The sequence below is a fragment of the Myxine glutinosa genome, chromosome 8 (genome assembly GCF_964187855.1).
Source record: "Myxine glutinosa chromosome 8, kmMyxGlut1.1, whole genome shotgun sequence".
NCBI lineage: Eukaryota > Metazoa > Chordata > Myxini > Myxiniformes > Myxinidae > Myxine > Myxine glutinosa.
Window position 1 is genome coordinate 50,562,464 of NC_136268.1, and position 26,558 is coordinate 50,589,021.

General features: G+C 43.9%; 2 protein-coding genes across 8 annotated transcripts in view; one reads left to right on the plus strand and one right to left on the minus strand.

Annotated features, from left to right (window-relative positions):
* Positions 1-18,423, minus strand: part of LOC137432487 (uncharacterized) — a 35,434-nt gene extending 17,011 nt beyond the window's left edge. For 3 of the 6 annotated variants that reach the window (XM_068124464.2, XM_068124467.2, XM_068124463.2), the window contains exons 1-7: positions 18,140-18,423; positions 15,005-15,140; positions 14,652-14,830; positions 6,192-6,330; positions 5,469-5,768; positions 5,072-5,237; positions 4,249-4,312 (exon numbers count right to left, since the gene is read on the minus strand). In XM_068124464.2, coding sequence (XP_067980565.1) covers positions 4,249-4,312; positions 5,072-5,237; positions 5,469-5,768; positions 6,192-6,330; positions 14,652-14,830; positions 15,005-15,140; positions 18,140-18,298 — 1,143 coding nt within the window. In that variant the 5' untranslated portion in view covers positions 18,299-18,423. Of the gene's footprint in view, positions 1-4,201; positions 4,313-5,071; positions 5,238-5,468; positions 5,769-6,191; positions 6,331-14,651; positions 14,831-15,004; positions 15,141-18,139 lie in introns of all 6 variants that reach the window. The other 3 variants (XM_068124466.2, XM_078783281.1, XM_078783279.1) reach the window with 2 other exon arrangements.
* A 555-nt stretch (positions 18,424-18,978) lies between these two features.
* RPL35A (ribosomal protein L35a) lies at positions 18,979-24,611 on the plus strand. 2 transcript variants are annotated; one of them, XM_068124474.2, is made up of 5 exons: positions 18,979-19,035; positions 19,226-19,257; positions 19,395-19,547; positions 22,019-22,163; positions 24,366-24,611. In XM_068124474.2, the coding sequence occupies exons 2-5, from the start codon at positions 19,247-19,249 to the stop codon at positions 24,387-24,389; spliced, it is 333 nt and encodes a 110-aa protein (XP_067980575.1). In that variant the 5' UTR covers positions 18,979-19,035; positions 19,226-19,246; the 3' UTR covers positions 24,390-24,611. The 2 variants fall into 2 exon arrangements, with proteins under 2 accessions (XP_067980575.1, XP_067980574.1); XM_068124473.2 differs by having other exon boundaries at positions 19,012-19,123.
* Positions 24,612-26,558: the final 1,947 nt, after the last annotated feature.

The window sequence follows — 26,558 nt, forward strand, 5'->3', positions numbered from 1 at the left end:
AATGCCATCCTGCCTAGCACAATTATGGCTGTAGCAATTACAATGATTCCAACGGAAGGAAGCGATAGTCTCTTATTATTATTATTTTGTTATAAACTTAGTCGAGGCTCATATAAGAGCTAACACACAGAACATATGATAAAGGGAGCTGGAGACAAGAGGGGGAGAGAGGGGGAAGCACAACAACAGTAGGGACCATAAACATCAGGAGATCTGTGGAAGAAAGCTGGGACAGGGTACACGGGATAAACAAGATGGACACTACAGGGACTTTCAGGAAAGTAAACGGAATTTGAAAAATAAATAAATACATTTCAGAAGCAACTTGCCCTAATCCACTTGGTGTTTCTTGTTTTCAGGTCTTTAAAAGAGTTTGTCGAGGTATTTTTGGGCGACCTCGTTTTCTTTTACCATCTAGTGCGATCCATTTGAGGCTACTCTGGCATGGCGGGTATCAGGGAGATGAAAGATATGTCTGGCTAACCTCAACCTCATTTGTTATGATGTCTGAGAGGCACCTTAACCCAGTTCTCTAACACTTCCTCGTTTGTGATATGGTCTCTCCATGTGATTGATTCAAAGAATCTTGCAGAAGCAACGTTGGTGGAACACGTCCAGTTTATGTGACACCTTCACTGTTCTCTTCCAAGTCTCACTGGCATAAATTGCAATGGGCACAACAATGAACATGTAGAGTTTTAGCTTGGTGACAATGTTAATGGTGGTTAATTTCCATACTTTGCAGAGGCGCTGAAAACTGAGGCTGCCTTGTCAATTCTTGTGTGGACGTCAATCTCAGCATCACCTTCTCTGGAGAGTGTGCTACCTAAATACGGCAAATGGACGGCTTCCTCAATGTTTTCTTGACCAACTGTAATGGGGTGACCTCTTTGTTGTTGTGTGATCATGGTCTTGGTCTTTGCGCAGCTGATACACAGGCCGACTTTGGCACTGCATTTCTCCAAGCTAGAGGTCATATCTTGCAGCCCAATATAATCTTCAGCCAACAGTGCAACGTCATCTGCAAAGTCAAGGTCTGTCAAGTGATGTTGCTGCCATGAGATGCCAAAGTTGGCATCTGTTATGCCGTTATGGCCTTCCTCATTACAAAGTCAACCAGATGGTATTCATAGAATACTTACCCCGTGCAGTCAACTTGGTGCGAGCCAAATCTTCTATTTTTGAAGGATTTGTTTTCTTTGATCCAATATGGCTGCCAGACCACGTGAGTGATGACATCATAAATTTACAATCTCAAATATAATTGTTGTGTTGATCATGCTTAAGAAATTTCAAACTGATCAAACCAAGTGTTGTCCCTGTGGAATTATGACGTTATAAGGCACCAATGACGTCATCCCATGTGGAGTTCTTTACAATGAGCCACGTTGATTTGTTTTTTTCCATTGAGCAGTTTTGGTGATACGTTTTTCCATTTTTCCAAGATGGTGCCTGTACCACGTGACCTCATAATTATCATTAAAAAAAAAACAACTCTGTGGCGAGGCAATTGCTTTAAAACAACTTGCATTCTCCTGGAAGGGAAATCCCACCGAAGACAACCTCAGATCATTCCACAAAGCTCACAACAAGCATGTCCAATCTCTGGAGACAAAGCTCTCTGGAGTGCCAGAAAAAAACCTGTCCAATCAGGAATGACCTTTCAAACTTGCCTCCCTCCTCTAAAACCTGGTGGTGCCTTGTCAAGACTTGCACCCTCTGTCCTCTGTGTTTTGTCCCCCTCAGGTATCAGCAGAACGCACGTGGTCCAGCAACTCCCCCCTCTCCCCCCCCCCCCCCAACTGCCTAAATCCAGAACCATTGCTCACCTCCACTCATTTATTCCTCTTTTTCCCACCTGTGTAGCCACCTTCCATACTCTCTTCAATCTCTTTCTTCTGTCCAGGTCTTCAAGACAGCTGTTCACCACCATCTCGTCATCCCCATCCAAAATTCTTTTTTTTCTTTTTCCACACCTGTTAAACCACTCCCCAGCCCTCAAAAATTTTGCTAATGTATCCATCTCGTCCACCCTTTGCAATCTCTATTTCCCCTTCATTACCTGCATCCCGTTTGTCCGTCGCTTTCTATTTTCTCCCTCGGCCCTATTTTCCCCCCCCTGCCCTGCTGTTGGCGTTCCCCCTTCCTCTTGCTGTTTGTTCCCTTTATGTTGTGTTCTGATTTGTTCTGTCATTGCTCTTCCATGAGCCTAGACTATGTAGTTAAAAAAATAAATTAAAATCCATTGTCACCCCCCCCCCCCACTCCCCATTCAAAGAGGGGGGGCAGGGGGGAGGTCGACAGAGTGTCGATTAATTATGCACCGTTTGCGTGTAATCATGCATTATTGGAACTTGACTTCATCTACTTGCATGCTGTTGGAACGTAGCTTAGACCTATCATTTGCAATCGATGATCTTTCCTTTATTTGTAAGTTTGATTCTGTACTCTATCCCAGAACGCCACACGAACATCCACCTCTGCCACCGAAAGTTGACAAAGGTTATGTTTTCATCTCTGTCTGTCTGTGAACAGGATATGTCAAAGTTGTGGACGAGAGATTGGGTGTGTGACAAAGAAGAAATGGTTAGATTCGTGAATATCTGGATCCAGATACGAGAACTTTTTAAAGTAATTAGTCCGTCCAATCTCAAGAATGAGCTTTCAAACCTCTCTCTCTCTCTCTCTCTCTGTCTCTGTCTCTGTCTCTGTCTCTGTCTCTCTCTCTCTCTCTCTCTAACCTGGTGGTGCTTCAATTCTGTAATAAATATTTCTTAAACATTATTTTGATGTTTTAAAAGTAATTCTTCACCATTGAGACAGGGCTAAAACAATATCGCAAGATATCTCAAAGTTGTGGCCAGATTTGGACGAATCTTGGTGGACGAGTTGGTTAGGTGACAAGAACAAGCAGATTCGATTTTGGTTCAAGCCCGGATCCAGATCCGGCCCATCAGTGGGATACAAAACGTAAACTGTTCAGCCTGGTGGAAGTATGCACTCCACCACATGTTCTTGTTTGTTTGTGAACAGGATATCTCAAAAGGTTGACAGATTCGGACAAAATTTGGTGGAGACTGGAGAGGTTGGGTCTGTCACAAAGATGAAATGATTGGATTTGGTGAAGATCTAGATCCCAAATTTTTTTAAAGTGATTCTTCACCATTGAGAGATGAGGCAAAAAACGATATATAATACAATATCTCTAAAGTTATGGACGGACTTAGACATAACTTGGTGAACAGGTTGGGTGTGACGAGGAAGATTCGATTCCGTTTTGGTAAACATCCAAAACCGGATATGATAGTTTTTTTCCAAATGATTCTTCACCATTTAGAGGGGGGGGGGGGGGCAAAAAAATATATAACACGATATCTCAAAAAGGTGTGGACGAGTTATGACAAAACTATGTGGAGTGGATGAGTTGAACAATCCGATTCGATTTTGGTTCAGGCCCGGATCCAGATCCGGCCTATCACTGGGATACAAAACAAACTGTCAAGTGTGTGGCGTCGGTACTTACTCTGCCGAATGCAGTTCTAGTTTTACATGTGTCAATGATAGGTTTGAAAAGCATATATTGTACTGATTAACACAACAAAGGGGGTATAATTTTTACCGGGTATTTTCTCAATTTTCAGAGATCAAATGTTACAAACGTCAGTGGTTGCTAAAATGTGATTTTCCTGTATTGCTCGAGCCTTAATCTGAGATCTCGCCATGTATTGCTACCAAGACCACACAAATATTTAAATATCGTCTTATTGCAATACAATATACAGAATATACTGTTTTCAGCAAATAATGCACAAATTCCACGTACCCATGGGTACTCTGCTGAATGAATGAATGAATGAATGAATGATCGTTTTAAGGCCATTTTCCCCGCTAGAGCGGGGGTTAGCCTTGCGGGCCCCATGACAATCATGGTTCCCTATTTGAGGCAGTGTTTTTATGGCTGGATGCCCTTTCTGGCGCCAACCCTTGGTCGCCTCTTACGATGCGCAGGGATACGGTCTACCTATTCTAAACCGGGGTACACACCGGGATCATTCATCCCAGCAAGCTGGTACTCAAATTTGCCGACTTCAGAAGGATGACAGGCTGAGTCAACCCCCCTGGTGTTCATTTAGCATTTGACCGGGATTCGAACCCAGGATCCTAGGATCCCAAGCCGGCACCCTAACCGCTAAGCCACCACCAGGCTTAACACCAACATAAATATATAAAAGAAAGAAAAATAAATACCATTTGTAAACTGGTGTCTCCACTGCTGCTAATTTCCAGCTGGTTCTTCAGATTGGACTGTGTGCTGCCAACAATAAAGGCAACAAAATCCATGAGAAGGTTACAAACATAGATCACCTTTACCAAGGATGACAAGTTTGCTTTCCCATGATCATCAGAAGGCAAAAACTGCTGCTGACCTTGGTAATTAAGACAAAGATTGTTTATCCTTTGCCATGCCAAATTTCCTTTCCAAAATGCTAAGTGCTAAAATACGCATCTATTAACCTTTTAATTTGAGCAAACTGAGTTTGAGCCGCCTTGTAGTAGCTGTATTGCGAAAGATCATGCGAGCATAATTTATAGGCCAGAATGCTTCCTTCTACCCCCAACCCACCCACAGGATTCAAAAGTACAGCCTGCACCGCAGTTTTAGATAACCAATAATGTTTTTGCCACCTGTGCAAATATCAAGTAGCTAGCAAAATTAACAGACTCAGCGGTGTAATGGTTAGAGCGTCCGTTCGAGTCGGGGAGGTCGGTGGTTCAAACCTTGGCCGAGTTATACCAAAGACTTTTTTAAAATGGTACATGCTGCTTCCTTGCTTAACGCTTAGAATTTAAAAGGATAGAGCACAGACAAACAACTATAGCCTGGCAGTCATAGCACAGGCGTTGATGGGCCTAATGGTTTCCTGCATTGAAATTCCACACAAGGGAACAAAAATATTCAGGCTTAATCTGAAAGTGAATACTTGACATACATCAAAATGAAACTACATATTATTAAACTCTGTATTAAAAAAACGAATATTGATACGGTGATGAAATCTGCAAATGTCACCTTTTTGAAAAAAGGGCCGAAAATCTCTCATTACATCGAGTTCTTCGCCGCAGCGTTCGATCAGACGGGAAGGGGTAACCCTGGTCCAACAGAACGTTGTATGCCACAGAGCCGCATGCCCACTGCAGTTTGAGGGCCTTCTCCAAAGTTTCTTCTGACCATGTCACTGGAAAGTTAAATCACAATGTTAAATGTTAGTTCCTAAGCCTGAAATAAAAATTGCATTTACATCGACGATGCCATTTCAAATTCGAGTTAGACATGCACAAAAATTCCAATTTGTTTTGTTTTTTCAAACCACAGGAGCATTCTAATTTGTGCGATTAATAATGGCAAGTGGACTATTGTACCAAACAAGACGAGATGCCATACGGATCATGTAAAACACAACACTCACGTCCTTTACTGCCTTTTGTTCTCTGCAAATAATTGAGTTGATCGTGGTTAAACAGGGTGGATAAGTTCTTTGTAAACAAGTCCTTTTCCTTCTGCAGCTTCGAGACCTTTTTCCGCAAGGATTCATTAGCACGTCTGACAGCAAGAACCTCATCGGATGCCTGTGCTTGCTCCTCGACCATTGGCTCATCTTGTTCATGCGGCTCAGGCTCTTGACATTCAGAAGTTAGACTTCGAGTAGCACTGTTTCGATCGAATCGATTATCAGATTTGGGGGCTCTCTGTTCAGGTTGAGCTGCGACTGAAAAAAAAAAAAAAAAAAAAAGTTGAAGACTGAAGCAAACAGTGCACACTTGGAAATTTTTACACAAGTTAAAACCGGTGTTTAGAAAGCAAATTCCGAAAGACCCCATCCTACTATTAATTTGCAATTAGTACAAATTTTTATTACTGGCTCTTTGCATCAAAAAGCTACGTGTACATGTGTCGAACACAGTTTCAAATGTTGCACCTCACCATCAATAGAGCATTTAAATTGCATCAGATGTGGCAATAAATGTGAATTGTTGCTCCCAGCTTGCCGGCTCAATGACAGAAGACACCATTTGCATTTTTGCCACCTTCATCCCTACCCCGTTTAGAATCCCATGCGTTCACGGACAACTTGCTAGTTATACAAAATCTAAAATGAGGGATTCTTTCAAACTACATGCATATACAGCACCTGGGTCATCAGCATTTTTGTCTTTGGGACTCTCTCTCCTTTCCCCAATAGTTGTTTGAGAAGGAATACCCGGACTCGCATTGGGCGTTGCAATTTTCTCATCGACCCTCGGCACGACACGATTGGAGTCACAATGTACCTGAAGAGAGATAATGAGCAATATAAATCATTCGGAAATACATTCACTTCACATAACCACGCTGAGCACAACCATAATTTTCTCCAATTCATTAAAGCACAAAGCTTGTAATCTTGCTCAGCTTCGTTAGAACATGCCATTTCAGGCTAAATTGAATTGAATGAGATCAATGTTGAGTACCAGTTGTCTCGTCTGGGTTTCACTTCCGATTGAACAGTGATCAGCATCATGCTTGTGTTTCAGAGAAGAAGCATTGCATCGACAAGTATGCCACATGTCGGAGATGCGAAGCCGGCCATCCCAACTGCTTCCATTAACTTGTCAACATAAAAACTCCAACGGTAGCGTAATGACCTGTTACCCTCGCCCAAATTCTAAATTCCTGCCCTAATCTCCAGAGACACCATTAGTGGAAGAGGTGCATCCTCAGAAGTGATGATGCAAACTTAGTCTGCTTACCGATGAGCTAAAACTAAATTTTGAAATGCTTCAGAAGATCCAGCTCGGCCTTCCCAATGGACAAGTAATGGCAGTGAGAGGTCCATGAAACCATCTGGTCTATGTTTATCAATCAGGAGCTTGAAAACTGTTCAAAGCCTAATTGAACACAAGCAATGGACAGTCCACTACCCTTCCCTTCCCACCCCCCCCCCCCCCCACCCCCCCAGCCCACCATTTTCCCTCAGATACTCCAATAGTTCAGTGAACTTCCAAACACAGGGCTATTGCTTGCACGATCATGACCAGTTTTACATGTGGCAAGACTTATTGCCAAGCAGTGGTGAAGTTTTTAAAATCCATTCACAATTATTTTCTGGAAAAGTTTCACACCAATTTTACTAGAATTTAAAAATTCCTCCACTGCTCTGGACTTTTGTAATTGGAGAAAATGAAATGACAAGTTAATGGCAGTTTCGGATGCAATAAGTTTAGTGCTGCATATTTCCAGGTGAAAACAAGGTCGCTCGAGGCGGGGGGTGGGAGGGGTGAGGGGGACCACATTCAGTACTTCAGACTTGTAAAACCCAAAATGAGAAGGGGAAAAAAAAACTTTAAACTCTTATCCGATAATTCTACAAATTACCATCCAATGCTTTGATGCAATATCAAACCCCAAAATAAAAACATTCTGGAGGATATCCCTTTGCCTCTTATGACTAGCTTCAAATGGAACAGCAATTAAAGCAAGTACAGCGACAAATGATTAATTAATACAAACTATTTGCTTGCACCGTTCACAGTGAGCTTCATTCATCACACCGGTGTGATGTGTCCCATCAGTTATGTTGCTCGTCGCAGTGGAATGCGACACTCGTCATGCGTTACGGTGGAATGTGATGCACAGAGGATGCACATCATAGTGCAACAAACTCCCCCACTCCCTTCAATCCCACTCCTCCCTCCAGGTCTTTAAAACAGCTGTTCACCACCATCTCTTGTCTTCCCCCATCCAAAACCTTGATCTTTTCTACCCCCGCTAATTCACCCGATACACTTTTTCTAAATTACAACTTCTTTCCTGGAAGTCCTTGCAGTGTCCATATGTTTTATACCTCTCCCACCTCCCCCCAAGCCCTCTCCCTCCCACAGTTCTCTCAATGTCCCTGCTCTCAAATGTTGTGTTTGTGTCCTTCGCCCTCTCTCCCCATCTTGTCTATTGCTCCCCTTATTTTGTGTTTTATGTGTCGGTTTGACTTTTTGTGTGATTAATGTTAGCTCTTTCACGAGCCTCAATCTTGTATACAAAAAAAAAGAAAAAAAAAAGTGACAAACGTCAAAGCTAGTTGTATTTTCCAAAAGTTCACAAAGACTTGTAATTGGCTGTAATATCTCATCTCATTTAGCATTATATAGGACACATGGCTTATTTTATATCACGAGTGACAACTATGAAAACACAAAAAGCTATGTTTACCCTGACTGAAAAGGTAACCGTGTTATTTGGAAGAACGTCCTTGCAATGTTGGTTTCCTGCTTTTTAGTCCCGCCCTGAAGAGGATGCGAGACTATTGCAATGCTCCTGTCTGTGTGTATGTCTTTGGTTGTTATCTCCATTTGCAGGTTTCAGGAGGTGGAACCGAGTCCTCCCATGATTCAAAGTATCCACCTCCGCTTCGGTAAGGGGTCACAGTTAATGGACCAAGCTGTTCACCTTTTTCAGAGTTTTGTTCCAAGGGCTCTTCTCAGGATCGTCACCGAACCCACGATTGCCTCCAGTTGTAGTTCATTTGTGGCAATATTCCTGGGGATGGTGTTTGACATCTCAGTGAGGTTCTTCTTCATCATTCCTGTTGCTCCAATTTATCACTGGTACAATTTCCATGCTCTTCAGCTTCCAAGATCTCTTGACCTCATGTTTGAGGTCCTGGTATTTGGTAATTTTATTGATTTCTGCGTTGTTTAGGTCAAAATCACTGGTTACGGATATCTCATCATCAATGCATCATCAATTCCTTTTTGTTCCTAAGTACTATGACTGGTCGCAATGCTTTGTTTTCTATGTTCACGCTCGATGAGATCATCAAGTCGTACGTGAGCATGACATCCTCATTTTCAATGATTCTCTTGGTTTGTATTTCCTTGGATTTTCTGGAACTGCGATGTTGACATTTTTGCAGATATGCCAATGAATCACACTGCATACTTTGTTGTGCCATTGTGTGTGAAGTTGTTCTGCTACCTCTTTGCATCCTGAAAGCAAGTAACCAGTACTTTCTGTTTACGTCTTGCTGTACCTACACTTGTCTGTCTGGCTCAGTCCCGCCATCTTTTTTAATCCTTTTTTTTTTTTTTTTTTTTTTGTATACAGGATCGAGGCTCGTGAAAGAGCTAACATTAATCACACAAAAAGACAAACCGACACACAAAAAACAAGGGGAGCGGCAGACAAGATGGGGAGAGAGGGGGAAGGACACAAAAGAGAGGGGGAAGAGGGGGAAGGACACAAACACAACATTTGAGAGCAGGGACATCGGGAGGACTTGGGGGGAGGTGGGAGAGGATTAAAACATATGAACACTGCAAGGACTCTGGGGTGAATTACCGGGGGTAGAAAAGATCAAGGTTTTCGATGGGGGATGATAAGAGATGGTGGTGAACAGCTGTTTTAAAGACCTGGAGGGAGGAGTGGGATTGAAGGGAGTGTGGGAGTTTGTCCCAGAGGCGGGAGAAAAGAGGAATGAAAGAGTGAAGGTGAGCAGAGAGCAGAGATTTCGGCAGTTTAACCATCAGAGGGTTGCTGGCAGATCTTGTGCGACCTGAAGGAATATTGGGGGGACAGAGCACAGAGAGAGCTGGGGGAGCAAGGCCGGAGAGGAGTCGGTAGAAGACAGAAAGACCACCAACCTGCCTGCGGTGAGTGAGTGAAAGGCCCTCGGCATTGACTACATCGCAGGAGATTCCAATGATTCTGAAAGCTTTGGCCTCAACAGCGTGAAGCCGAGCAAGGTGTGAGGCAGGAGCACCAGCCCAGAGGGGGGAACAGTATTCCATTGAGCTGCGGATGAAAGCCTTGTATGTGGTGAGGAGCTCAGGTGTGCCAAGGAAGGACTTCGCACGACGGAGGATGCCCAGTCGGCGACTGGCTTTGGAGGCCAGCTTGGAAATGTGGTTTTCCCAAGAAAGATCATGGCAGATAGTGAGACCCAAAAGCTTGAGCGACAGAACTTCTTGGAGAGGATTGTTGAGAAAGTAGATGGGAGGGTTGTCCAGTCGGTCCTTTCGGAGAGACATTGTAAGAGTGTGAGATTTGTCAGGATTGAAAGACATGTTCCACTTGTTTGACCAGTCTGTGATTTTGTCCAGGTCTGCAGAGAGTGAGGAGGCTGCAGACTGCCGATCTGAGGGATGAGGAATGGAGCGACAGAGAGTAGAGTCGTCAGCAAAGAGATAGAGAGGATTTTCAAGAGAGTCAGAGAGATCATTGATGAAGACCAGAAAAAGCACAGGGCCCAGAACACTACCTTGGGGAACTCCAGCCTGAACAGGAAGAGGAGATGAGAGAAACCCATTCAGGGCCACACGTTGACTACGACCAGAGAGGAAGTCCGCCAGCCATGCGTGGAGATTTCCATGGATACCAAAGGAGGAGAGTTTGGAGAGCAGAGCAGGGTGCCAGACCATATCGAAGGCACGTGAAATGTCAAGGGAGACAGCTCTAATTTCCTGTTTGGTGTTGAGGACCTCCATCCATTGTTGAGAAAGCAGAAGCAGCATGTCCAGAGTAGAGTGACCAGGTCTGAAACCAAATTGATGATCAGAGATCAAGCCATTGGAGAAGAGGAAAGATTTAATATCTGAAGCAATGATGGATTCCATGACTTTGCTGATAATTGGGAGAAGGCTGATTGGTCTGTAGTTGCTGGGATCTGTTTTTGCACCTTTTTTGTGCAAAGCGGTGATGTTGGCTGATTTCCAAGCAGATGGCAGATGACCTTGAGCAAAAGAGAGGGTGAAGAGAACAGAAAGAGGGAGTGAAAGAGCAGAAGAACATGATTTTAAGACCCGTGGGCTGATGCCGTCAGGACCAGTTGCAGAATCAGTCGAGGGTTGACAGAAACTTTTCCACCTTGTCAGGAGGAAAGGACACAGAGTCCAGGAGCAGCTGGGTACGACTGGGTACGGTGGGTACAGTGGTGTTGTACCATTGGTGTTGTCCATTGGTGTTGTCCTTGATCTTGGGCATTCTTCCCAGTTGAGGTGATCTCTTAGCCAATACAATGAGCCTTTTTTTGTCTATCGCCACTATGTCCAATTATTTTTTTGTATCTTCCTTCTTTTTTGTCATTCTCTGTTATTGGTGTGTATTTGGTGATATTTCTTTTTATATATACTTCTTTTGTCTTTTTTGCAGTCACAGGGGCTGTATTTATTGTTGTTTATTAGTCCCCTACTGGTGTCCATCGGAGGGGACTATAGGTTTGCACACCGTCCCTCCGTCTGTCAGTCAGTCAGTCAGTCAGTCCGTCCGTCCGTCACACAAAGAACAGTTTTCCGGACTTTTTTTCTAAACTCTTAACGCTAATGATTTCAAACTTGGCACTTGGTTTCCTCATGATAAGTTACAGATCAAGTTCGAACTTCACGACGTTTCGATCATTTTTGACAAAGTTATGGCACTTTGAACTTTGGGAATTCTGATAATTATGATGCTCCTTAACTCAGTGCCATTTTAAGTTTTAATTTCCTTTAAAAAAGATTTTCTCTGCAATAATAGGACCGATTGAGAAATTTTCGCCGTAGGGGGGACTCAGTCTGTGGAATATTTTAATGGTAATTATGACGTCACAGGTCACGTGGTTCGGCCGCCATATTGTTTTTTGTGAAAACACAAAAACCCCTTTTTCTCTGCAACGGCTGAACAGATTGAGGCCAAACTTTGCAGGCAGAATCACACCCATGACGAACAAAAAGGCCAACGAGCATGACGTCATGCATCACATGGTTTCAGAGTTATGACGTTTTTAAGCATGAACCTTTAAAACCAAGCTGCTCCCTCATTTTTGATCCAATCGAGAGGAAACTTCACAGATCTGTTCAGCATGTCAGTCTACTAAAATGTCCTTTTGGAATTTGCGATAGGGCACGTGGTTTGGCAGATATCGTTAATTAAACGGAAAAAAAAAAAAAGAAGGATATCTAGTTTATTCTCGAGTTCTCAAGCCGCACCGCGCGCCCTCAGCCTTGTCTCGCGAACGTCCAAAGCGCGACACAGCGCGCGCTTTCGGGAGGGGCGGAGCCAAGCCGAGCAACATATATATATACACATCGATCATTGATCGTGAACTGGAAAATATAATAAATTACTGATATTTAGCGACTCGAAAGGCTCTTTATCAACAACTTATTTTCTCGTGCTTCTGCTGACCTGTCTGCGTGGTGTATAAATCGAAGTCCCGAGTGCGAATCACAGGTGAGCCCATCCTGAGGTAATTAGCGATTGGGAACGATTCAGAACCTGTGGGTAAATAACCCTTGGTAATTTCCCCAACAGTTTTCCGGGTGACAGACTGCCGGTAGGGGACATGTATTGCAGCGCAATACTCAGAATGCTTGTTTTCCTGTATTCACACCTGTTTTTGGAAATCCTTTGCAAAGTGAGTTAGGAATCCTTTCACGTTTGTTGCGTTCATGTTTCTTTACAAGCTGAACCCAATAGTCTGTTGAGCATTTCACATACTCAGCTAATCCAACACTCATCGCTCTGTGCACCTGGTTGAGTTCCATCAGGCCGCTCCCTCCCTCTTCTCAGCAGGTACATTCTCGGGGGGCACTGGTTTTTATAGAACATTTTTTTGGACGGTAAGGAGTTTTCCATCTTTGATGTCTAATTTATTGATTTTCTGATTGGGGCTAGTTTATTAATCCGCTGCTGTATTGGAACACTGGTACTACGAGTTGGTTTATGGCTTTGATTTTTTTTCCCTTGGGGAGAGGTATGTTTTCAGGATCAGCTTCATTCTATGCAGGTATTCTTTCTTTCGCGATTGTTTTGCACATTTATTGGTGGCCCTCTTCCACTCAGATATATTTGTACGATGCTTCATTTTCTAACTGCTGTATTGTTGTTTTAAGGTCATTTTTTATGTTTCTGTTGGTTTACCTTGACAAATGCGCACTTGTCTGGTCCAAATTCCATTTGAATGTCCTCGGAGAACTGTTTTACTAGTTTTAGTTGTTCTGGCAATTTTTTGTCATTTAGTGCAAAGAGATTTAAATCATCCATGTACAGTTGGATCCTGACATTTGTGGGGGAAACGTTCTTGGAAAATGTTGTGAATACCAGGACCGCAAATGTGGGGACATTGTTTCAATGGGAAGTGGGGGGATAGGTTCCCAGTGGTTCGTAAGGGGAGAGCAGGGAAAAGAAAACAAAAAAAAAACTCCCCTCACTAATCTCTCTTGCCATTTGTTGCCTTGCCCCATATGTAATCGTTTTCAATTCTACATTTATCTAGATATTGTCTAATTCTTGAAAAAAAACAAAAAAAAAAACGCCATCAAGGAGTACTCACTCTCTCCACCCTAGTGGGCAATTTCGGTTTTTCAGCTGGTCCCTGAACCACTCACCCTTACCTTTCCTCCTCCATGCCTCATGTATGGAATGGAATACATCCTGCATTGGAGGATTATCTCCTTCTCAACACTCCAGGTTTCTGCTTGTAGTTTTCCTCTCTGGAGTATTGTCTTTGATGGTGGAGAAACTGTTACCACCTTTACAGCGTCTTGCTTTGATGCATATCCATGTCACTTCAGAAGGTAATGTTTTTCCTCGCTTGAGAAAGTGCAGTCATTCTTTTTTACAACACACTTTCCTGCTGCTCGGTGTGCCCGCACAGACATCGGGCTTCCCCTATAGGAGGCTGGGTACTCTTTGCTCGAGATATTTTTCTACTTTTTTTTTTTTTCAAAACAAGATGTTCCGTCATTTCCCAATGCCCAGCCTTCATAATCTCCTCCTGTTCTACTGAAGGCTCCTCTGCCCAGGGCCTAACATGCAACTCGCCCAAGAGTCTGGACCATGCACAAGTCACACAGCATCGCAGTCCGCTCACTATTCTCCCACCTTCATTGCCAGGGTTGGCGTCTGCCATCAGGGTCGATACCCCAGAATGTGCCTATGTGCCTGTGTGCATGTGTCTGTGCATATCTATATATTTTCGCATTAAAAATGCGAAAATATATAGGTTCTCTGCAACCACTTGTCCGATCAATGTAAAACTTTAAACATAGGAAGGATTCCCCATGGAGAATATTTGAATGCTAAATCTGACATCATAGGTCACATGGCATGGCAGCCATATTGGATTAAAGGAAACTATTTGAATATTTTCTCTGAAACCGCTCAACAACAAAAAAAAAAATTTGAAACTTGGCATACGTCATCAAATCCCCATGGGTTATTTAGAGTGATAATGATGTCATCAATGAAGTGGTCCTGCAGACATAATTGGTTAAATTCTAATCTTTATCCGAAAAATAAAATATCTGGAAAATTTTTCCAGATAAAGATTTTAGGAAAAATATCCGAAAAAAAAAATCAAACTTCATATATCTGATCTATGACCTAATGCGAGGGAAGAATTAAATTTATGACATACATAACGCATGCCAGGAAACTATGTGACATAATAGGGTGCATGGATGATATGGGTATATGGGCCATAACAACAGTGGGCCATAATAGTGGCGTGTTCAGTTAACGGTGGTATTTTTGTTCAGAATGAACGCGCAAGGCGAGATGATGTGCTGTACGAGTGTCGTTCTAATTTTTGGTTTCATATTTTGCAAGAATTCATCCATACACATGTTTTGACAGAGACCTCATGGGATGGCTGTGACCATTCCAAATCCTGTACGCCAGGTATCGGTTGTGAATGATCGTTCAGGTCAAGCTCTGACCACTCAGCAGAAGAACGTGGGGTGACACAGTACTGATGATCAAATAGTTTGCGTCCAGACTTTGGTGATCTTGGCTTATGTCGAGCTCCGACAGCAACAGCTGAAACAAAAATGGTTCCATAAAAATCAGTTTTAAAACAAAAAAAAAATACATTTCAAGCACACAATTAAAAAAGCAAATTCAATGTTTATCTTATCAAAGCAAATTGAACAAAACAAGAGCAATTAGGATTGCCACAAGTAATTTAGGGATCATTTCCGAGGTGTAACTCGCCTGGTTTGTCAGAATTCCTTTTCTTCCGGCTCTCCTTTTTTTGAACAAGCTTGTACGAAAACAGGCTGGGAATTGCATTGGGCTTTAGCTTTTTCCCATCAATATTCGGCTCAAACTGGTTAGAGTCAAAATGGACCTGAAAAGAGATGCAACCATTTGGAACATGTGTTTTGGAAAGGATATGGAACAGGCAAAGAACGCGGAGCCATTCCAGATTCTCTACGATTGATCTGCAGCAAGAACCACCGGTTTTACTTTCAAATTTCCAAGTTGTCACAAATCTGTGCCAAGTTAAGACTTCTCATTTCATGTCAATTTACAAGGACAGTGAACCCATTTTAGCCAATTGAATGTTTCTTCCATTCAACATTTTTGTTTGGTCGGTTGCGGAAGTAATAGTTACCGAAGGTAGACGGATATTGTTTTCACCCTTTGTCCGTCTGTGAGCAGTACATCTCAAAAAGTTATGGATGGATGCGGACAAAACTTAACGGACAGTTTGAGTGTGTGAGAAAGAGGAATCGATTTGATTTTAGTGAAGATCCTGAGTTGAGAGATGGGGCCAAAAATGATATAGTGTATAGCATATTTCAAAAAGTTGTGTATGAATTATGACAAAACCAGTTGGACGAGTTTGTTAGGTGGCAAGAACAAGAATGAATGAATGAATGATCGTTTTAAGGCCATTTTCCCCACTAGAGCGGGGGTTAGCCTTGCGGGCCCCATGACAATCATGGTTCCCTGTTTGAGGCAATGTTTTTATGGCCAGATGCCCTTCCTGACGCCAACCCTTGGTCATGCTCTTACGATGCGCAGGGAAAACTGCGCAGGTGGCAAGAACAAGACGATTAAGATTTTGGTTAAGGTCCAGATCCAGTCTATCAGTGGGATACAAACCTGTTCAGCCTGGCAGAGAAATGTGTTCTACGGAGTGCTGTTCCAGTTATTTATGTAACATAAATCTACGAGGGCTAGCAAGATTTCCTAGACACACACACACACACACACACACACACACACACACACACACACACACACACACACACACACACACACACACACAGTCTAGCTTGGGTTTGAATAAACGGGTATAAACAATCTTCAAAAAATCATACACGCCAGACCATGTGACCTATGAGATTAACATGTACACCCTTTATTCCCAAAGTCCAGGAGATCATGTGCATGAAGTTTCACATCGATCTGGTTAGTCAGGTTCACTATGTTTTTTCGTTCAAAATTTTGGTAGATTAGCAAAACTATACATTTTTGGAATATTCAGAGCATGAGGAATCCAATGTTAACACCTTTGCGAAAATGACACTCAGGACAGTGATGAAGATCTGTAAAAGCATATTCCTGAACGGTATAGACCTCGTAGATCCTGTGTAGGACTTATAGTTCAATCTGATACTACCTATAACTTCCTATAACAACCTATAACTTCAAAGGACTTGCAATATCATGTATTATGTAATACAGTTATATCACAAATATAAAGACAATGGTTTTCAATTACCTTTGTTTGTTGCTTTTCTATAATCCTGAGCACTATTTTGAGGCCTTTATTGGATTCCTTGACCCAGAAAACATCGGATTAGCATATTTAATTAAGTCTCTAGGTTGACTAGAAGCCGAGATCGTGCAAAACATGTATTTTATGGCGGCCATTTTCAAAATCCAAAATGGCGGCCATGCAGGTGTCTGTGCAAATGCCAACATTGATTTTCGGATTCTCCATGCTCTGAAGATTCCAAAAATGTACAGGTTTGCTAATCCCAAAATTTTGAACGAAATTATATTTGTTAACATAGTGAACCTGACTAGGTCAGCCGTTCTGGAGAAGTTGAATTTCGCAGAAACGAAACGCGGATGTGGAGAACGACGAGCAAACTGTTCAAACAGAATCCACAATATTTTATGGTTTGCACCACGTGCTCACATCATGAGGTACATTTCCACGATATGAATACAATAATATCCGATTCAAAATTCCATGGCAAATGCAATATGATCGTGAAACGTACTCACTTCGCATAACCAAGCCACTTTGGGATCGAAATCATTCCTCTTAATATGGCGCACAGCCAGCGCTTCCTCCGATCGACATTGCGGTTCCCCCGGGGCACGCCGTGCAGCTTATGGCCTTGCTCGGCTCGATTGGAACACCCGAGGGCACAGCATCCCGTCATTTCGTGCTCAGCACCCCACAAGCTCGACCTCAAACCCAAGGAATCCTCCACAAAATTTCGCCTTGAGCACGCATCCACCCACTCGGAATGGATCAATAATGGCGGCGGCGCTCTTTCACGTGTCCGAAAGATTGCGTCATGGGCGAAGCCATGTTTGATCCAATTGAGCCCAACGAGCATTTTTTTAAAAAAAGGACAATCCCTCCGTAATTTCGAAACTCGATGTCATTCACGTCTCTCACCAATGAAAGCGGCTGCCGCTAATTACACCGACTAGTAAACTACAACTGCTTAAAACAGTTCGCTATAAATAAATGGAGAAGAGGAGAAAGAGACGATGAAGAATTATTGTTAAGATCCAGAGGAGGGAGAAGATAACGAATAAGAGGGAGAAGAGCAGAAACTATTTGAAATGGAAGAACTCTTTGATGGAGGTGAATGAAAATGAAGGATTCACGAACTTGTTGTTGTTCTCAGTTATCCGAAAGACCTCGCTCTGGCTCACAGTGGGTGTTCAAAGTGCAAACCGTGAATCCTGAAGTGATTATTAATCAAAGCAGTTCAGTTGCCATGACAACGGGAAGCTAATTGCAATAATTATAACCATCGATATTGTAGAACTTGTTAACGTTTCCCTTTGTAACAATTTCATCCTTCACGTCATCATTAGCGAATCAAGGAAAGAACAGCACTTCTGAAGCAACTCGATCTGCACTGCGTTTATCACCGAACTAACGTACAAAGTCCGTAGCGGTGTGTTCGTAGCGGATGTACAAGCGGTGTGTTCCATTGGCGTAGAGCGCTCGCCAAGCGGCTTAAGCACTCAAGCAAGCGGTCGATATGAAACGGCAGCGAGCTGATTGTTAATTGGACACACCCAGGCTTCTCGTTTCCCGTGATGCATTTACAGAGAGAAGAGAAATCCAATGAAGTCATCACTCACTTCGCACAACCTCGCCGCTTTGGGATCGAAACTCTGCCTCTTTATGGCGCACAGCCAGCGCTTCCTCCGATCCACGTTGCGGTTCCCTTGGGGCACGCCGTACAGCTTGTAGCCTTGCTCGGCTCGATTGGAACACCCAAAGGCGCAACATCCCGTCATGCTGGACGCGTCACCCGACAAAATTGTACCATAACAAATCCACAAATTTCGTAACACCACAGGACACAGGCCAACGTGAGGAAAAACGTACCCATTGGATCAATAATGAACGCCCAACAAAGCACGTGAGCCCGTTTCCACCAATCGGCGTTGACATTAGTGTTTAATGTTTTGCAGACTTTAATTCATAATTGCAATGAAAGTCGAACGCTGCACTTATTTGCTGTATCCTGTTATTTTGACGTTTTAGTCGAACACTATATTGAGAGGTGCAGTGTTCTATATATGCGAAGAGCCGAACGAGATCGAAAAACAAAAGGTTGGGGTTCTATCATGAAAAATTGTAATCGTAACATTTCCCCATAAAAATAAATAAAAACTCAGTTTATGTAAAAACTTGCTGATTTGTGATGGTTTGGCCACGTTGTTTACGCTGGGAGCTTCCGTCGGTACGGAGTCCCAATATGGCGGCCGCATGGTTTCATCAGCAAACGCACTATCGGCGGATACCTCCTCGAGCTAAGTCGTGTCACACCCTCCTCCCCCCCAACCGGAAGACGTATAAATCCTCAAGGTTTAAAGAATGTAATTATATTCGCCAAATAAATATTTCCAGCGCCATGGAATTGATCTGGCGATGATTTTAAAAAAGGGGGAAATTGAGGAGGGAAGAAACAAAAATATAAATAATTTCCTCCCGGCATGCAATGCGCCAGGCCTTTTCCGCCATTGTTGAGGTTGGTGTTTGTGTGTGTTTTGGCATTCCTCCGCTTGGTTTATTCTTATTAGACGTTCTCTCGTGGAAATATACCTCCGAATCCATTGGTATTTACCTGGGAATTTCTTGCGACGCAGTGTTTGCGGCTCTCGGTCCGGGATGGCGACGCTGTTCGGTGGATTTAATTTCGGCGTGTGTGTGTGTTCCAGGTAACCACATTCTGAGGCAGGATGCCAGGCAGGTAAGGAGACTACCTGTGGCCCCTTTAACGGCCTGGAGCTTTATGTAGCGATGAAGAAGAGTCCTGTAATTTAAATGTGTTGTTTTTTTATGATTCTCCTCCAGTTGGTGCCTAACTCGCTTCACCGTGTTCCGCAGACTCTGGAGTAAAGCTATTTTTACCGGTTACAAGCGAGGCCTCCGTAACCAGCATGAGAGCACGGCTCTGATCAAGATCGAAGGTGTTTACACGCGCAAGGAGACGGAGTTTTATATGGGAAAGCGATGCGCCTACGTCTACAAAGCCAAAAAGTAAGAATGGCGGGAGAACTTGCTGCTGGGACGTCTTTGATTGGTTGATTACATGTCAAGAGAACAAACTGTGCCCACAAATGAACGTATCAAAATATTTATACAGAGCAAAAGCGAAGATGGCGGGAACAAGAAGTAAACAAAACAACAAATTAATTTTGACCAGGGACAGCTCAAACAAGCTTTTTACTATCGGGGAAACAAGTATACAGTACCTATAAAGCTACAATTGAACAGGTGTGCACGGACGAGCGCACTTTGGTGTAGACAGGCGGGCGCACGTTGGTGCAGACAGACAAACAGAGACAAATGGGGACACGTTGGTACGGACAGACAAACAGAGACAGACGGCTGCACGTTGGCACGGACAGACAGACAGACGGCTGCACGTTGGCACGGACAGACGGGTACACGTTGGCATGGAGAGACAGAGACAGACGGGTGCACGTTGGCACAGAGAGACAGACGGGTGCACGTTGGCACAGAGAGACAGACGGGTGCACGTTGGCACAGAGAGACAGACGGGTGCACGTTGGCACAGAGAGACAGACGGGTGCACGTTGGCACAGAGAGACAGACGGGTGCACGTTGGCACAGAGAGACAGACGGGTGCACGTTGGCACAGAGAGACAGACGGGTGCACGTTGGCACAGAGAGACAGACGGGTGCACGTTGGCACAGAGAGACAGACGGGTGCACGGAGAGACAGAGAGAGACGGGTGCACGTTGGCACGGAGAGACAGATGGGTACACAAACACATTGGCACGGACAAAGATAAACGGGTGCACGTTGGCACGGACAAAACAGAGACAGACAGGCGCACGTTGGCATGGACAGACAGACGGGTACACATTGGCACGGACAAAGATAAACGGGTGCACGTTTGCACGGACAAGACAGAGACAGACAGGCGCATGCTGGCATGAACAGACAGACAGACAGGCGCACGTTGGCATGGACAGACAGACGGATGGGTACACGTTGGCATGGACAAACAGACAGACAGACAGATATGCGTTGGCACGGACAGAGACATACGGTTGCACGTTGGCATGGACAGACAGACAGACAGACAGGCGTGCGTTGGCACGGATAGAGACACGGTTACACGTTGGCATGGACAAACAGAGACAGACAGACATGCGTTGGCATGGACAGACAGACAGACATACGGGTGCACGTTGGCATGGACAGACAAACAGACGGGTACACATTGGCACGGACAAAGATAAACTGGTGCACGGACAAGACAGAGACAGACAGGCGCACGTTGGCACGGACAGACAGACAGACAGACAGGTGCACGTTCGCATGGACAGACAGACAGGTGCACGTTGGCACGGACAGAGACAGACAGGCGCGCATTCACAATCTTAACAAAACGTTCTGTCCCACAGCGCTTACAATACCTTTGGACATTTAATTGAGAAAATCCATTTATTTATTTCCCCCTTCCACCAACTCTATGTTCCTTAGATTAGTCTTCCAATGCATGTCTGTCTGTTCTACACTGACTCGCTCGTTTTTACATTTAAAAAAGATACTCCTGCCGGTGAAAATGAAATAAAATAAAAATCAGCAAAATATAATCATAACTAGAAGAAGAAGAACCACCTTTAGGGGCCATTTTTCACCGCAAAGTGGGGGTTGGCCTTTTTTGGGCACCATGGTCCCCTTTTTTTTGAAGCAATGTTTTACGGCTGGATGCCCTTCCTGCTGATAGGCAGGGAATTACCAACTGGTACTCAATTTGCCAACGTCGGAAGGATGACGGGCTGAGTCTGGCGTTAATTCAGCGATCAGCTGGGATTCGATCCCAGGATCCTCGGATCCCAAGCCGGCACCCTAACCGCTAAACCAACATCAGGCTTAACATAATCATGACTAAAAGGCATTAATAACGCACCATGACTGACTTGTAGTCTGATGACTGACTTGTAGTCTGATGACTGACTTGTAGTCTGATGACTGATTTGATATGTGATGACTGACTTGATATCTGATGACTGACTTGTTGTCTGATGACTGGCTTGTAGTCTGATGACTGGCTTGTAGTCTGATGACCAGCTTGACTAATTTGACTGGCATGACTGATTACTGACTTGACCGATTCACTGGCTGATTCTACGTCTCTGGATTTGATTGAAATTATTTCATGGAACTTGGGGCTGAGTTCCTCTTTTTTGCAGGACCATTCTCTTTGACGGTTAGGAGGAAATATATTTCCTATTTTGAGTATTTTCATTTTCAGATTATTGATTTGGGTACACACACTCTATAATGTTGTGCTTTCTGTGTTGTATGAAATGAAGTTTTGAGTAGAATTGTTACCCATTTCATTATGAGTCAAAATGGCCCCCTCTCCATCTCTACTTTTTTATTATGATTATGATTATTATTTCAAAGCTGCTCAAAGGGTGTACATTTTGCATTTGCTTCATTGCTCTTTTTGACTCACTCTGAATTTCAGGAAAACTGCTAAGCCATCCAGCAAGCCGACCAAGACTCGTGTGATCTGGGGAAAAGTCACACGCTCGCACGGCAACAGCGGCATGGTGCGAGCCAAGTTCACAAGCAACTTGCCGTCCAAAGCGATGGGCCATCGTATCCGTGTGGTGAGCAACTGCTGCCCTTTCCTCATCCTCTTTAGGGAGTGTGGATTGTCTGGGTCTGTTCTGCCTACTCTGTAGCTGTTTTACAAGCATACCCCCTTCCCTCCTCTCTCCCCCACCCCCAATCCCTCCCGTCCCCTCTCCCAATCCCCAACACTCCACCCCCTCACCTTTTCTTCCGCTCCTCCTTAATGTTGCTCCATTTACAGCTAACGAGCTTTGAAAGTTGATTCGAAGCAAAGCCATCTTTTTACCACCTCTATCTTGTGCATGGATATTTGGATCCACTTGGTTGAGGATACTGTATTCCAGGTCTGTGGTTAAAAACCAGCCACGACATTTGAACACTATTTACCTCCGCCACCAAAGGTGGATGGAGGTTATGTTTTCACCCCTGTTTGTTTGTCTATTTGTTTGTGAACAAGATATCTCAAAGTACGGACGGATTCGTCCGTCCAAGATATCTGGACGGATTCGGACTAAATTTGGCAGAGATGTAGCGTATGTCACAAGGACGAAATGATTAGATTTTGGTGAAGATCCGGATTCGGATCCGGCTACTAGAATTTTTCAAGTGATTCTTCAGCATTGGGAGATTGGGCCAAACACGATACATAGCAGGATATCTCAAAAAGTTATGGATGGATTTGGACGAAACTTGGTGGACCGGTTGGGTGTCTGACGAGGACAATTCATTTCGATTTTGGTGAAGATCTGAATAATAGATTCAGATACGAGAATTATTGAATTATTCAATCCCTGCGCATCGTAAGAGCGTGACCAAGGGTTGGCGTCAGGAAGGGCATCCGGCCATAAAAACATTGCCTCAAACAGGGAACCATGATTGTCATGGGGCCCGCAAGGCTAACCCCCGCTGTAGCGGGGAAAATGGCCTCAAAACGATCATTCATTCATTCATTCATATTCATTCATTCAGTGATTTTTCACCATTGAGAGATCGGGCGGAAAGCGATTATATAACATTAAAAAAAGTTATGGACGAGTTATGACTAAACTTGGTGGATGAGTTGGTTTGGTGACGAGAACAAGGCGATTCGATTTTGGTTCAGGTCCGAATCCAGATCCGGCCTATCAGTGAATACAAAACATAAACTGTTCACCAGGTGGAGGTATGCGCTCTACCGAGTGCTGTTCTAGTTTTGAACTGTCAATATCCAGTGGTTTAGACTGCGGTACTTGCTGGAATTGGGATGAACCTCATTGGAGCTGTAGTCGATGTTTATGGAAGCTTTTTAACAAACACCGCCTTTGTGGAGCAGTGGCTCAATGCTTGATTGAGGCTAGGAATTCAGGTTGATCAATGATTAGGAACTGCGATCTTGGCGAAATGATGAGGAAATCAAGTCTATAGCACTGCATCATATTTGTGATGACCAAGAGCTGTGGTTTGAGTGCTCTCAATCAATGGATGAAGATGAGATGTACATTTCACTGTTAAGATACATTGGCATCACCGTTCCGGAACAAAATGTCCGATGTCAATGAAAACCATGAATTGGCTTCTGTTTTACAATTTCACCTGCCAATAATTTGAACCATTTAAAAAGGTGCATTCTGCGTTCTGCATCTGAACGTGATGCTGAGTTTGTCGTTGTACATAGGCCCACAACTTATTCTTCTTTTACCATGTTGAGGCTCATGGAGGAACTTACACATAAATCATGTGACGGGCAAATTCAAGAAGAGACATCAGTGTACTTTAACATCAATTACAAGGACATTTTACATTCCGACTCGGCTCTAAACTCTCACTCCGGTGTTTCACGGGCTGGGTGACTCGTCAGGCACACATATTGAATCGTTGTGTGTGCCGTCCCTCAGATGGACATTAAACGGGCTCTCCATCGGCTAGCATTTCTTGGTGGACATAAGATCCTATGGTATCCTTCATGAAGAGAAGGCGAGTTATTGCCGGCACCATAAACAAATTTAATTCCTGCTCTGACTTACAGAGGGCATGCATCAGCGGCACTGCCACACCGTCGGCCACTGATGCTACCTCACACCCTTGTGCTGCTTACGGAACAAGGTTCACACGGGGATGCTAAACAGCCAAACTTTGATTTTGATTCAAATCGATTTGCTTTTACCCGAACTTGCATTTACCAATAAATGTAATGTTGGTTATTTCCATTATTCATTTGCCTTTCCTGTCATCTGACTTGTTCCTTCTTTCCTTTGCAGATGATGTACCCCTCAAGATTGTAGAAGAAAATTTGTACGTCTTCTTTTACCACGGCTTGACTGCTCGACGTTTTTCCAGTTTGATGATCATCTCTGACATTCCCACTGCAATGCATTGTGATTGGGGATTGCAATACATTGTGAATAATTGCTCATTTGGCCTTTGTTCACCATGCATTTCAAATTAACCCTTTAGTGCCTGAGGTACTCTTCTGATTGGGAATAAACAAGTTGGTAAAAATGAAATTCATGTCAGTTCTTTTTTTCTTTCTTTTTTTGTTTTTATTTTACAACTGGTCGGTTGTGGATAACGTGCATTGTGGTAACTGTATGATGCTCAAGAGTGAGATTATACAAATTTGTAGCCAATGCACTGTTTTTCTACACTGGAATGTCCTATGTCACAAGAGTGGGAATTTGACACAAGATTAAACATTAACTTCCCTGGGATTGAATCCAGATGTGCAGCCATATTGAGAAAGCTAATCCTGTTCTCTCGTCCCCATGTTTGTAGACATGGACAAATTGTGCAACAAGTGAATGTCACGTGTTTAACTCGGACAGAAAATGTGTTTTTTTTGTATTTTTTTGTATACAAGATCGAGGCTCGTGAAAGAGCGAACATTAATCACACAGAAAGACAAACCGACACATAAAACAAATAACATCGGGAGCGGTAGACAAGATGGGGAGAGAGGGGGAAGGACACAAACACAACATTTGAGAGCAGGGACCAAGAGACATCGAGAGATCTGTGGGAGGGAGAGGGCTTTGGGGGGGGAGGCATGGGAAGGGCGGGTGGGAGAGGTATAAAACATATGGACACTGCCAGGACTTCCAGGAAAGAAGTTGGAATTTCAAACAAGGTGGATCTGGGGTGAATTAGCGGGGGTAGAAAAGATAAGGTTTTAGATGGGGGAAGATAAAAGATGGTGGTGAACAGCTGTTTTAAAGACCTGGAGGGAGGAGTGGGATTGAAGGGAGTGTGGGAGTTTGTCCCAGAGGCAGGAGAAAAGAGGAATGAAAGCGTGAAGGTGAGCAGAGAGCAGAGATTTCGGCAGTTTAACCATCAGAGGGTTGCTGGCAGATCTTGTGCGACCTGTAGGAATATTTGGGGGACAGAGCACAGAGCTGGGGGAGCAAGGCCGGAGAAGAGTCGGTAGAAGACAGAAAGACCACCAACCTGCCTGCGGTGAGTGAGTGAAAGGCCCTCAGAGATAGCTTCATCGTGGGAGATTCCAATGATTCTGAAAGCTTTGGTTTCAACAGCGTGAAGCCGAGCTAGGTGTGAGGCAGGAGCACCGGCCCATAGGGGAGAACAGTATTCCATTGAGCTGCGGATGAAAGCCTTGTATGTGGTGAGGAGCTCAGGTGTGCCGAGGAAGAACTTCGCACAACGGAGGATGCCCAGTCGGCGACTGGCTTTGGAGGCCAGCTTGGAAATGTGGTTTTCCCAAGAAAGATCATGGCTAAACGTCCTAATGGGTTCGGTTTTATTTAAAATATATTCTTTGGTATCAAAGCTGCAAGGGTTAATAGGTTGCGATGAAAGATGATAGGAGATAACAGCTAACTCCTGACTTGTAACATTGGAGGGGAAGAGGAAGGCAGTTCTTCAAAGGGGAGTACAAATGAGCAATCAGCTGACATTTTGGAAAGGAAAAGGGGATGGGGTTATGGCTATCCCTGTATGCCATTGGGGTGACAGAAGAGGGAGCAAGGTTAGAGGAGGCAGGTGGAAAAATCGGCCACCACCTCGTCAGAAGAAGAGCAGGCCTTGTCATTTTGGTTTTTTTGTGGGAGTTGTAAATTGCATAATACCCAGGAGTTTTCATATGCTGCCTTTGGCTGCATCATTTTCTGGGAGCGTGGCTGTGCCGCTGGTGCAGTGCCCCATTACCAGTAAGCTGGTATTCATTTTGCTGACCTAGGAAGAATGACAAGCTGAATCAACGCACCTGGTAGTAATTCAACTGCACGACAAGGGCTTCAACTCAGGACCCTTTCACAACATGCTGTCCTTTGATTAACCCGTCCGAAGCAATGGTCGGCACACCGAGTACTTCGTAATCAATGCATTGGTTTCATGCATTGCTCAAATATGCTACGAGGACATTGCAATGTTACCATCAACATGAACAGCAACACCAATTTCAACTGCTTTGTCAAATTATTCGTGTGTTCCATTAATTT

Coding starts and splice junctions, on each gene's coding strand:
- RPL35A (XM_068124474.2), top strand. Junction 19,548..22,018: donor TACGTCTACAAAGCCAAAAA/GTAAGAATGGCG, acceptor TCTGAATTTCAG/GAAAACTGCTAAGCCATCCA. Junction 22,164..24,365: donor TGGGCCATCGTATCCGTGTG/GTGAGCAACTGC, acceptor TTTCCTTTGCAG/ATGATGTACCCCTCAAGATT.